Here is a 13856-nt window from a genome sequence, read left to right as displayed (position 1 = left end):
AAATAACCCCGCCCCGGCGCTCCTCCCATTGGAGGAGCAGGGTGCCAAAGCCGGAGGGTCCTGCTCTAAGGGGTCCACTGATTGGCTGCGTGGGTCTGTGTGTTTGAATGTGTTGGGGACTGTAGGGAGAGGAGAGAAGGGAGGGGGGAATCATTTCCATGGACCATCTGTCTCGCTGGCTTACCCCACACAACAAAGAAGGACCCAGGATGGTGTTAGTACATGTCGGATATCTGGTTCTCCCCGTCTTCGGCTCAGTTAGAAATAGAGGTATGACTAGTTTTATGTGTTTCTTTCTTTCTTTATCCTAACCCCCTAACAAAACAAAACAACCAACAATTAATAATTATCGTCGTAAAATGTCCTCAAATGATGTAAACAGAGCTTGACACCTGCTTAGCGAACGCGCGAGGCAGCCGAAAGGCGACACTGTATCGTGTAGCGTGGGTAACATTAGCAGTCAGCTGTGCTCGCGCGGTCTGTTTTTTTGTTCTTTTATCTTTAATTTGACTGCGCGTGGTGTTTACGTGCGCTTGAAGGCACCGCTGGCTAACATTGCCGAACTAAAGCAGTGGCTTGACACGGTCACGTTTTTTTTAATGTGTAATAGCTGCGTTTTAGCTCAATATTAACTCTACGTCTGGATTTGTCATTTATTTGACCGAGCCGGACAGCTGAATCAAAGCTGGTAACATGGTATGTTGTGTGCGCCCATTTGTGCGCAGCTGAGTCCGTTCTTTCCTGCGCTCATTTAAAAAAAAATACCCTGATATTTAGCTAGGCCTATGCGTTTGCCTCAATTAAAGGTTATTTAATAAATCCCTTACTGGAATGGTTGTAGGTCGTTACTATTGCATGGCCATTGAAACATTGGCTCCAAAATGGTGGCATTTTGCCCTAAACCTTAAAAAAAATGTCCGATAGAAAGGCGTCAAATGAAATCCTTCAAAAATTGCACTGCAGGTGGAAATCAGAGCAGCATAAAGGCGATTAAATCCCCCTTTGCTGAATTGGACACAATAACAATATCATCCTCCATCGCAGAACTAAGCTATACCTGCGTTGATTAGGCTACCCTAGTAATAATAATAGGCTTATAGTAGTGGTGGTAATGACATTGTTGAGACTACATTGCAGTAGCACCAATGATTTCATTGTGCTTTTATTTGTGTTCTTTTTTCCTGTTCCATAGTATCGAGGCTGGCTCTACATTCCGCATTTCTCAGACCTTTGTCCCCCTCCATTGTGTAGCTAACGATCATCTGCTGCTGTCTGCTGTAGCCTCTGCCTGTTCTCTGCATCTAGCTGTATTGTGAACCCCCTTCTTCCTCATTTCCTCTTTCCATCTGAAGACGACATTGGCATTAAAAAAACAAAAGTTTTCCCACTCATACCGTATCCTTCTGTGTAACAGACTAAATAATAACACCTTCTGTAGAAAAGCAGTTTGTCTTTATTGAAACTGTCATGTTGCTCTTCAGTGAATAACCCATTGTAGCGTTAGACTGTACTACAGACTGTCATTGTGATTCTCCCATTCAGTGTGGATAGACTACATTCTGCTGTAAAATTTCTGTAAAGTGGATACATTTTGATCCTCCTCCTCCCCCTGATTCGATCACAGCCAGGCTTGATCGAACTCTTTTGAGTTTCTTCTTCTCCATCCCCTATTTGCAAAAGGTGCACTGTGCCGGCATTTGCAATCAATTAAGCACTTTGTAGCCTACAATCTCCTTCTCCTTACATCATTTGGAACAATCATTTACCAATTGGCCATTAATGGGTAGTACTAAAATCCCAGTGATTTGTGTGGTGTTATTTTTCACCTTTTGATGGTCCACTGCACCTGTTTCTAGTGGTGTCCAAACAGCCGGTCATAATCCTTTCCATGTGTGAAAGCCTTTGTTCTTGCTGAATTGATTTAGTCGGTCACAGCAAATTGGCTAGACTGTGGTCTAACTCATCTTGCCATTTAAAACAAAACAAAAAATCTCCTTTTTCAATCATGCACTGCCCCCTCTCAAGTATTTCCTCAGACACCTCCAGAATGCTATCCATTTTACAGGGATGTGTATATCCTGCACTGCTGTAGAACTCCTTTTTAGAGTGAAAATGTTTTTTTTATTCTTTGGTTGTGGTTTTTCTACCTTATGTTCTTGTATTAGATCCTAATGCATGGTCATTTTATACTTTTTTTGTTTTTCCACATTGAACAGCAGATTCCAATGTAAACTTGTGTAGAGATGTCCCTGCTATACTGAAATGTGCTGTAAGCATACACATCTACTCATTGGATGCTGCTTTTGTTCTGTTAACCCTACAGAGAGCATGGTCGAGCCTTGCCTTTGGTCTTTATAATTTGCATGGTATTATTCTGGTTATGTAGAATATCTGACTCTTATTATTACTATTATCACACAGTGCCACTCATACTAATTTTTTCCAATAAAGACTGTAGTTTTCTTTCTAACCTTCAGTGTGCTTTTTGCTGATTTCCATGTGTTCCTCCCCTCCTCCCTCCACACTGTGCTGTCACTGAGACGGTCCCCTTCACTCTTTATGTGCTCTCATTTCTCAGCTGTCTTTGACAGAGTTTCTACAAGTTGCTCTGCTTACTTCTGAGCTAGTGCAAACCAAATCTATCTATTCCAAAGAAATCTAAAACAAAAATCTAACTATGCATGACTGCTCCGAAACACACTGGCATTGACATTTGATGTGACACGCTGTCATTCCCTCCTAATCCATACACTGTTATAGAACGAACCAGCTTCCCTCACATCCACTCATTGGTGTTCATTGGTGATGAGTTAACAGTGGAACAACTTTGGGCAATATGGATAGAGCCTGCTGTCATGGTACTTGTATTTCTTCTTTACATGATGACAGTCATTTTGTTGCAAAAAAGAAACCAAACGACAATGCATGTTATTATTGGCTAATCCAGCAATAGGCCTACCTAACAAATCGAGTTACTTCAATACATTTAAAGGAAATAATCAAAAAGTATGCAATATTTGCTACAAAAACTTTTTTAGCATTGCCTAAAATGACCTAAACACTAAAAGATATGAAACTGTCCACCACGGTAGGCCTATTTAAACTGTAGGTTATAGCAAATGAATGGTCTAATGGGAGGGCCTATATATCTTCATATTACCCAACTTGACTTTTACGTTTCTCACTACATATGCATTTAGCATATAGCTAGTGCGTAAGTTTTTGATATTATTAATGTTGATTACATTCAAGCCATTGCTAAATGAGTTGACACAAAGTTGACTAAGCCTATAAGCTCCACAAAACTCTCAGTTTTTTAAAGTATGTGAGCGTTTGCTGATGTAATCCATGACACTGGCACAAGAGCTCAAGAAGCGCCTAAAAACATTTTCAGTTGTTGATTCTACTTTTCAGATAAAACCTGGACATACAGCAGAAGGTATAAAATGCATGCGTGATCACAGAAAGGCTTACCTCATGTAGATGTGCCGACAGTGTTGTTGTACTTACTCAGAATTCCTCATGGGGGCGACAGAAGTTAGGCACTATAGCTTTCAACACTGGGGCTACATACATACTTTAATATTTCGTGAACTCTTTGCATTTGCTTTCTAGCAGAGTTATATGAGAGGATTGATACAACTGTCGTGGCTTTACTCTAAGTATGAATCTACAGCTAACAGTTGCTTAGCTAAGAAGCAGCTAGCGAACAAGATCTGTCGAATGATAGTCTGCTAATTTACACAAATTAAAACACATTTTGTTTGTTTAAAACAACGTTTAAATACATACATTGATTTGACAATGTAGTGGGGGTTATGTGCTTGACCATGTTTTCTTCTTGGCTGTGAAATCAAATCAAATCAGTTTTATTTGTATAAAACTGATAGTCGATGAAATAGTCGCTAAGAAATTATTTGGTACAACCCATGTAAAACCAAAACGTCAAATTGTTACACTAACATTATTTATGGATTAAACAAAGGACATATATTGGCGCGCATTATACAGTAGGTGATGTTGCTGTGTTTTATTTCCTTTAACAAGGCTAGCTGTTTCAAGTGTTTGTGCTAAGCTAATCAGCTACTGTCTGTAACTGGACAGATATGAGAAGGGTATTGATCTTTTCAGCTAATTCTCCACCAAAAATATCCAGATATTCCTGTAAGAGTCTCCAGATATATAGCAAAATGATAAATCAATTTAGTCCATCGTCTCCAAATGGACTAGGCTATATTTCATTTGTAAAGTGTTTTGTATATGTGTCTCCTGTTGTAAACTTTTGACCTAATTCATGTTGTCCTCTCCTTTAAAGGTGGGGTCAGTGGCTCTGGAGAACACTTGTTGTCATATTCACTTTTTGTCTAAATCAGTGAATATCTCCTCCCATCCATTACCTGTCCATACTGTGTGTGCACTGGGAAAGAAAATCTGGTGTTACCCAGCCTAGGCTCTGTAAACTGGTATGTAAAAAAAAAAGGGGGCCCACCGTAACTAGCAACATGCCCTTTTACAGAGCCTAGGCTGTGAATTAACACCATTTTTTTCAGCGCACATACATACGTATAGGTTGCGGATTGTATGCAGAGATTTTCACTTATTTCGACAACTGATTTTGACAACAAGCACTCTCCAGAATTGCTGACTCCATCTTTTACCTTAACACACAAGTGAACTCTTAAATCCCTGAAAGCGTTGAGTTAGTGTTAACAGTCTTATAATTATAATGTATTAATTCGTATTTTAAACCAGTTGTGCCTTTTGTAGCTTGTGACAAAATCATAGATTAACTCAATTCAGCTCACAATTACATTACTAGTGCACAGAAGGCTCTTATTATCATTATTATTATGAATCATAGTATATTATTTATGTTGTCTACCAATATACTGTAATTTAACAAGTACTGAATGTTATTAGTCCTATACAATAATGTAATTTATAAATTCAAATTGTTCTAAATATATAGTGTTTCACAGGGTTGTTCTTTAAGTGCCATCTTTGGTTTAAGAGTTGCTCTCACTTTTAACACCATCAGAAAACCTTCTGTACAAAGGTTGAAAGCTAGGCTATTGGTCACCACCACATGCAACTCAGGTTCAGGTTCATTTCAAGTATTCCAGCTGCACATTTTAAATTTAAACTCAGCAAATTTAAAGTCGGAGACTCATTGCTGTCAAATTCCTGCCACTGGAGCCTTACATCTGTTCACAAATGTCTGAAATAGTCAAGGTTATTTATGTGCAGACACAAAGTATGTCTGAGACACAGCTCATGTGTAGCTTTCTCCAGAGACCACAGCAACAGACTTTTAAATAGCTCGACAGCCATTATGTATGTTATTTCATAGCTGCACTGGTGTATAGAGTACATTAATATCAGATGTTTTGTCTTCCACCTAGCGATCCATATTTCAGCAATGTTTGTCATCAAGGTCAGTGAGTGCATGTGCAAGCGTGGGGCCATGCAGAGCAATTTGTATGCAGGTTTTCAGTCCACCATGACAACATACAGACTGATATCGCTCATCAGTCCCCTTATATCTGGACTGTTGGTGAGTTTCCAATGAAAATCTGAAAAGGTATGATTGTAAATCTGCAGTGATGGAAGCAGGAGGGGGGAGGAGAGAGAGAGAGACAGGTTCAATGTCAGACTGCTGCAGTCGGGGCTGGGCAGGGCTTACGGGCTGTCAGTCACACAGGGACACACCATGCCGCAGCCACACCATGGGGGAGGGGCTGCCTGTGCAGCAGCTCTTGGGTGAGGAGAGGGGGATATGTGTGTGGATGGGTGGGGGTTTGTTCTGCACCAATCAGGCATTTTCATTCTCAGTCTGTAATTTAAAGCCGTAGCCGAGATATAACAATAACAACATCAGGGCTGTAGCTGCTAGCAGCACTGCAATATGTCAAATATTAATGTCAGCGGTTCATGCTGTGAAGAAGCCCTGAGACAAATCATTTAATATTTACTCTGTTAAATCTGGTCTTGCCGGGTCACAGACGTTATACAAAAGTGCTGTTCAGCCTTTCACCAATCCCAAATCACCAGTCCTGACATTTCTGCTCTATTTCCTCAGCCACATGGTGCTCATGTCCCAAGGCTACAACGACCATGACAATATGTCACATAATTAAAGGAGTAGTTCAACATTTTGGTAAAAAAATATGCTTAGACTATTTGCCTTCTGGTGAAGAGATGGATTAAATAATTGCTGACAGGTCTTTGTGCAATGCTAAGCTAAGCAGCTGTTGTTTGTGACCTTATAACAGATGAGAACAATGAGAGCAGTATCAATCTTTTCCTTCACCAAGAAGCATATACTTCTAATCCTTTACATAAATGAAATAACATAGATGCAGATGCAGTTAAGAGATGATGTGGGATTTTGTGTTTACATAAAAAATACAAACTCAATTTGTAGATTAGATCTCGACTCAGTAAACCATTTACTGTTAATCGAAATAAATTGTCAGCCAATGCTATATACATCACAAACCATCCTCTCCTCTTCCTATAATAAATGCATTGTAACTCCATAATACTATTTAGGATGTTTTAATGAGCCTAACAAATCTTGAGACAGTTGTCACAAAAGTGGTTGAAACAATTATATTTTCCAATTAAAAAGATCAAAGTGCAAAGGGACAATCATTACACCCATTATGTTGTCTACTTCCTTCTCAAGAAAGCTAGAAAGCTGTAATGGGAAGCTGAAGTCGTAGCTGTTTGTCCTTGCCTTACCCTCCTCCCAGCCCTGCTTTCTCTGAGCTCAGAGTGAATTCGTATTGATTGTTGTTTCAGTCAGACTACCATCCAATCTCACCTCTGTTAGGATGGCTGGGGGGAAGGGAGACAGGCAGGCAGACCATTTTTTGGGGCCACCTCAGTTGCTGTGGAGAGTTTTAGTGAGAAATCGACAGATTAATATTTTTCCCCTTCAAACGCCAGACATGATATAGAACCTTAATCTATTAAATTGACTAGCCTTGGACCACAGACAGACCTGTCGTGCTGTGTGGCTTCTTGGAAACACACCAGGCCGTTAGTAAAGAGCCCTCCTTCCTGCTGGCTTTACTATGGCAAGTGGAGAGAGGTGGGGTTTGGATGATGCACCACAGGGGTTTCACTGTCTGTGTCCTCCATCTGCTGTTTAGTCTGTCTTGACCCGTCTCTTCCTGAATTGCTCCGGTCCTTTCTGTGTGATTGGTTGATAAAGGTAACATGTTATTCAAATTTTATGGCAATTTGTGTTTTTACTAGAAACAGTTTATTATGGTGTAGTGTCAAATAAATGTTTTTATATATTTTTCTTAGGGCTATAGCTCAATATGACAGACTACCTGTTAGATTCAGGAGTATCTGGAGATGTGCTTTTCAAAAGTGGAGATAGTGCTAGCTTAAGTTGGTAATGAGGTGGCGTGGCTTCTACCATTATGATATCATAAAGGGGAGGGGGCTGACTGGGATTCTGGAACACAGATTTAAAAAAGGTGGAGGTGGAGAAAAAAAGAGAAAGTGCATTTTGCATAATAGGTGACCTTTTAATTTTTCTGTAAGTGTGACAAAATCCAGAGAGCGTTTTGTTATTTTCAATTAAGTGTGTTAACATCTTCACTGAGGTCTCTCTGTGGTATCTGTTTTGAGTGAAACAGGCTTATCTGGGATCCGATTGTGATCACTCACAATTTATTTCCCGTATAGGAGCTCACTTCACCAGGCATCAACACAGCCATGCTACCTCCTGCCGACACTTTCACCTGGGCGCTCCCCAGGCGCCCATCTCAGCAGAGTTCCCTCTAGGACACTCCAGCCAGCCACCTCAGCCCGGCCTGGCCGCCCACCTGCCCCCGGCGCACCCTGCGCCCCTCACTGCCCTACCCGTGCCCCCTCAGTTCCAGGATGTGCCGGGGCCTCCATTCCTACCTCAGGCCTTACACCAGCAATACCTCATCCAGCAGCAGCTTCTCGAAGCACAGCACCGCAGGATTCTCCCGCACTCCAGGTAATACAACTCCTGCCTGCACACAAATACAAATTAGGGCTGCACAATATATATACACATTTTTATCGTTATCGCTAATGTTGATATGGCGTATCGCAAAGAGTAGTTAAACCGCGATAAATTATAGCCTATTCCATGTGCCATGCATTCATGCTCCCCATATCAATACCATTGTCCAATCAGATGAAGCCCTACTGCTCTAGATACCCGCCATCCATGTAAACTCCTGGTAAAGCGCATGGCTGTGAAAATATAGCTTTTAGATTTCATGTTAGCCAGCAGGGATTTACATAAAGACCAGCAAGTGTGTAACCTATCACAGAAAATGTTACCAACATAGTGAAGGCCACCGAACTCAACAACTGGGTCAGACTAAAATTATCTGCTTGGTTGTGCCTGACCTATAGGAGTAGTTTTATGCATAGGCTGCTTAATGTTGACAGTGAACTCAAAGCAGAAAGACATTAACACTCACTGTATACTGATATTTTTTTATTGCTAGTGATATCGTAATCGCAATATTCAACAATGCATATCGCATGTTTTCCCGACATCATGAAGCTCTAATACAAATACACACAAACAGGGAACCACATCCAAACATTTTTATCTTATCTTCATACAATTGCAGAAGAACCCAGGAGCGTATTCCCCTGAACCCTCACCGGCTGCGTTCCGGCTTCGAGTACTCCCCTCCCCTCCACGTTCCTCAGCCAATGACACAGCAGCAGCAGCAGCAGCAGCAGCAGCGGTACCTGGCCGAAGGCACTGACTGGTGAGTCACCGTGGGAGATTAATGAGAGTCCTGTAGACTCTGGAAATTATCCATTTATTTCATCTCTGTGCCCATCTGTCTGTCTGTCTGTCACCTTGCCTGGCACGGGCAACAATGTTGATTTAGTCGTCTGTCTATCTGCCTGCAGGGATCTCAGCGTTGATGCTGGCCTCCCTCACCACCAGTACCAGCTCCAGCAGCTTCCGCAGCACTATCAGCATTACCTGGCCTCCCCTCGCATGCACCACTTCCCCAGGAACAATTCCTCTGCACAAGTGGTATGTCGTTCGCCCTACTTTAAATTAAAAACAAATCTGCTATTATACATTACAGCTTATTTGCAGAGATGGCACAGAGATGCTACACATACCTGATATTCACCATGTGGGAATGAAACTCGACAATTCATGCCATGATGACTATGGTTATGCATTGTGACAGTCCAGCACCGAACAGAGCAGGGTATGAGAGAAATCATCTCTCCAGGCTTGAGGGAGAGTGCACAGTTAAAGCATTCAAAATAACAATCATTGTGACTAAACACTCATAACAGAGTGAGTCATAGGAAAGCAAGATACATCCTGTAGATGGAAACGGATGAAAGAGCAGAGGAAGATAATAGATACCTGTAAAAAAGCTATTTCATTGTAATAAGTTCTCCTTCAAATCAAACACAGCCATATCCAAACAAGATGGCAGGTTTGATAAAAAATAAAGTTTTAACTTAGAAATATTTTTACCAGGTCATACGATCTGTTACTCCAGTACACTTTAGTAAACATTTGTGTGACAATGTGGCCACAGTATTTACCTTGTGTTCCATAGATATCTTACCTATACATTGATGTTTTTCTCCATTGATCTGATACTCTTTTGCCAACTGTGTTCAAAGACCATTCGATCAGAGATTCTGTGTGTTGTTCTAGTAGGGGCTCATGTAGCCCAAGCCACTAGCCTCAAGCAAAGATGAGGAGTGTGCCACAGAGGTCTGGTACTCCAAACACACAGAATGTGTTTCCTTTTGCTGCTCTGCACCTGGAAACACAGTGTTGGTGTTACATTGGTACCATGCTTTAGAACAATAGAGGGAAATATCCCAATTTATATTGATGTAATAATCTGATTAAGAACTCTTTTGCTAGGTTGTGCATGAAATCAGAAACTACCCGTACCCGCAGCTGCACCTGTTAGCCCTGCAGAGTCTGAATCCCTCCAGGCATGCCACCGCTGTGCGAGAGAGTTATGAGGTACACATACATCTTACATTCAGCTGTCCATGTTAAGACTCTACTTCAATCGTGGAAACATTGTTAAACTACTTTAGCCAATGGAGTGTTTTCGCTTGTCATTAAATTGGAGATATTTAAGTTTCCATCTGTTTTTTGAGCATTTGGAGATTTGGTCATGTCGGCTTAAGATTTGAGGTTCAAAGTTCGTTTTTGAACTCACCTCAAGGTTGATTTAGTAGCTGTTCCATTATTTGTATGACTATAATTATATATATTGCATTACTAGTCTTTTCAACTGGATGCCCAAATTTTCCTCAGGAGCTGTTACAGCTGGAGGACCGGCTGGGGAGTGTCAGTAGAGGGGCCATTCAGACAACCATAGAGAGGTTCACCTTTCCACACAAATACAAGAAGGTAGGCCAGGAATCTACTGTTACTGTTAATAATACTTAAACTATTGAATGCATTCACATGTTTTTTCACATAGCTTATTTTTTTTTCACCATTGCCTTTTGTCTCTCTGTAATCCGACCTGCGAACAGAGGAAGCCCCTTCAGCTGAAAATCGAAGAGGAGGAGGAAACAGATGTGGATGAGAAGTGTACCATCTGTTTGTCCATGCTGGAGGAGGCAGAGGACGTCAGGTCAGTCACAATTGTCTCGTTGCCCCAAAATCCTTTTTTTCCTTTACATGTACATCATATAAAGGATTATTTGGGATTGTGGGTTCACATAAACATGTTACATACTTGAGCATTAGTAAAGTCTTGCCTTGATCTGTCTGATTGTGGTACTGTCTGTCATAGCCAGACAAGCAGTTTATACCAGTTTCCAATCTTTGTGCCAAGCTGATCTATACAGCTCTGGCTCTAGCTTCATATTGAACAGAGAGATATGACAGAGGCATCCATTTTCTCATTATGTGTAATTTTGGTAAAACTATTCCTCGAAGATATGACAGGAGCACATGCATCGAGACATTGCATTTGAAACCATGTTGGGGGTCGAAATCAAGGGGGAAATAAGAACTGTTGCCGCGGGGATGAGGAGAGCGGCTCGGCTTACAGCATATGGAGTCTCAGCTGTCTGAGAGGCCTGGAGGATTGATGACTCAACAGAAGTCGTCTGCACATGCCTGAATGAACAAAATTAACTCCCGGCTGGTTTCAGAAGTTCTTTGCAAGCACATAGCTGTTTACACAGGGGGAGCCGTGCTTTCCAATGTGAATTAACACTGACCGCGTGTCTCTCTCTTGTCTCTCTGTCCTTTCAGGAGACTGCCGTGCATGCATCTCTTCCACCAGGGCTGTGTGGACCAATGGCTGGCCACTAGCAGGAAGTGTCCAATCTGTCGGGTTGACATCGAAACACAGCTGAGCCCTGACAGCTGATGAGATGTAAACCCCTCCTCCTCACTCCCTTGTCTATCATGTGGTGTGGTTCCTGCTTTTCTTCCGCCCCGGCTTGACGGCCTCACCCCCCACTGTTGGGTGCTTTGCCAAATGTCTCCCGACTTCATGTGACATCGCCACCCTTCTGACTCACGCTTTACTGAGCCAAGCCAGGATAACTCACTGCACGAGAGGCCGCAGAAAGGACTCTCTCTATATAGAAAAAGCACACAGACACAAACACATTCTCATGTACACAGGGTTTACTTGTAGCTTGCTGGTCGTAATTGGGGTGTTGTTGCTGTTGTGGTGTCGTACTGTAGGTAGCCCCGGGCTGTGTAGCATGTCCTCAAAGCCATGACTTAATGTCCTGAGAGTGTAAAAACACAACCCAAACTGAGCTGGCTACTTTCTCTCTTTCTCTCTCTCTCTTTCTAGAGCCTATTTCTCTCTTTCCATACACACTTCAATCAAAGTGAATATTCTGCCACACAAGAAAAAACCTAACCTGAAACTAAATGCTCTGATGCCATGTTTACCTAAAGATCATTTGTGGTCGTAGTAGAGTAGCAGTAACCAACAAGCGATGTCTGGTGCGGTTGTCGCCTTCTCGTAGGGGGGCAAGCACCAGCGAGCTGAGTGTTTTACTTCTATCATGCAGCTTTGAAATGTTGCAATACAGTTGTACATTTACCTTTGGGTTGGTGTTATGTGAGTAGGACTCTTTCGTTGCTGTAGAATTACAGAGCCCAGTGATCGAGTCGTTGTGTGTTTTAAAAAAAGAAGACAAAAAATAGGTAGAAAGTATTTTTACCAAAATGCGTTTTTGTCACGCTGTAGCTTGAACCTGAAACGCGTGTATGTACGTGTGCTCTGCCTGCTGTGTGTGAGACTGACAAGAACGCGTTGTAAAAAAAAAAATGTGGATGTTGAGGAAAAAAAGTGCAAATGCGAGTGTGTTTCAAGGGGTTCGAGGGGCAACACCTCGACGTTAACTTACTGTAGGTTAATCGCTGACACAAAGCCAAAAAAACAAACAAAAAAAGGATGGCAAAAAAGGAAATGGTCGTGCTTTTCAGAGCGAATTGGGTGGAAGGTTTAGCTGTGCCCTTTGACTTGCATCATCATCTTGGCGAGGGCCCAGGGGCAGAACAGTGCGTAGGCCTACTAAAAATGCATGTTTCATCATCGACTTGGGCTGTAAGCTTTGGTAGCGTTCCTTAAATTTAAAAGGGCACAGAGATGGCTTTGCATGACTTAGTTAATCTGAGCTGTGACTATCTTCTCAACACTAACAAACAAACAAACAAAAAAAATGAGCACGGTGTCAGCGGCTGCTCCCCCTGACGTGTAGCGTGTGTTCATCTTGTCCCATTTGGCGGCAACGATGGGAACCCTCTCTTCGATGTTTACCTTATTGCCTAAAGAACAAGCACATGTGACAATAGTTATAGCAACATTATAAAAAAAAGTTTTTTTTTCCCTCGGTATTGCATTTGCGTCGGTTTATATTTAGGTCTAGATTCATGCAGTGTTTCAGCGGAGAGAGAGGAGCTTGCGTATTGATTTTGTGTATTTTTGTGTGACAGACCTCCCCTCGTGGTTGCTATGCTGGTTGCTATGCTGTATTGCTTAGAACATGTAGAACGTGGTGCGATGGAGGCAGCCTCCCTCTTGCAGTGCACACAGAGACAAGCCCCCCTCTCTTGCTACATGGTCCAGGACCAGTTTTCTTCTTCTTTCCTCTTCCCTTTGTGTGGGCCGTGTGTTAAAGGACCCTCTCTGCCCTATGCACTGTGATAGTTAAAGGATAAGACTCGGCCCAGAGCCTCCTTTTAGCCTGGTGGGTTTAGGGATCAATTAACAAGGATTAGTAAAGTCCCTGTCTCGTGCACTGCCAGTGTCGACACTGCCTCCTCCTGTAGTGGAGCCATCTGTGATGAAGTTTTCATAGTTTACACAGGGTGTTGTCAGTTCAGATGCCTTAAGTATTTAACAATCATAATTTATTACTAACTGTAGATATTGTGGGTATGTATTTAATTTTATATAGTTTTTTGTTGGACGGGTGGGGGTGTGGTGATTGAATCATAATTTATTTATTTAGAAATAACACAAAAATGCTATGAAAAAAAAACTATTACCTCATTTTTGCATTGTTTTAAATGGGAATGCTTTGCATGCAGTTGTACCTTTTTGGAACACTAATGTTTTAAGCCCTGCTGTCTGATCTCCACAAGCTGGCTGTGCGATGTTTACTGTCCAAGGCTGAGCTACTGAGCCCGCTCTCGTCTCTCTCTCTCTCTCTCTGTCTCTCTCTCTCTGTCTTTCTCTCTCTCTTTCTCATGTGGTGCTGTGGGTCTTGGTTACATTCCATTCAATGCAATTTCGCTGATCCCCCATGCTGTGATGTAGTGGACAAACTGCAATGAAGTGAATTGTTTTTCTTTAGTTTGT

At 41.9% G+C, this 13856-nt stretch overlaps 1 protein-coding gene across 3 annotated transcripts; it reads left to right on the top strand.

Annotated features, from left to right (window-relative positions):
• Positions 1 to 209: 209 nt before the first annotated feature.
• On the top strand, positions 210 to 11399 carry ark2ca (arkadia (RNF111) C-terminal like ring finger ubiquitin ligase 2Ca; the record flags this gene model as incomplete). 3 transcript variants are annotated; one of them, XM_080046168.1, is made up of 8 exons in its annotated part: positions 210 to 270; positions 7705 to 8005; positions 8637 to 8780; positions 8929 to 9058; positions 9923 to 10027; positions 10328 to 10423; positions 10552 to 10652; positions 11282 to 11399. In XM_080046168.1, 8 exons carry the CDS (start codon positions 210 to 212, stop codon positions 11397 to 11399), a joined length of 1056 nt encoding a protein of 351 aa, XP_079902294.1. The 3 variants fall into 3 exon arrangements, with proteins under 3 accessions (XP_079902294.1, XP_079902292.1, XP_079902293.1); XM_080046166.1 differs by having other exon boundaries at positions 8592 to 8780; XM_080046167.1 differs by having other exon boundaries at positions 210 to 286; positions 7694 to 8005.
• Between the last annotated feature and the right edge of the window lie 2457 nt (positions 11400 to 13856).

This window comes from Ammodytes marinus (genome assembly GCF_949987685.1).
Source record: "Ammodytes marinus genome assembly, chromosome: 18".
In the NCBI taxonomy this organism is placed as follows: Eukaryota; Metazoa; Chordata; class Actinopteri; order Uranoscopiformes; family Ammodytidae; genus Ammodytes; species Ammodytes marinus.
Note: the sequence above shows the minus strand (reverse complement) of the source record. Positions and strands in the feature narration are given on the sequence as shown.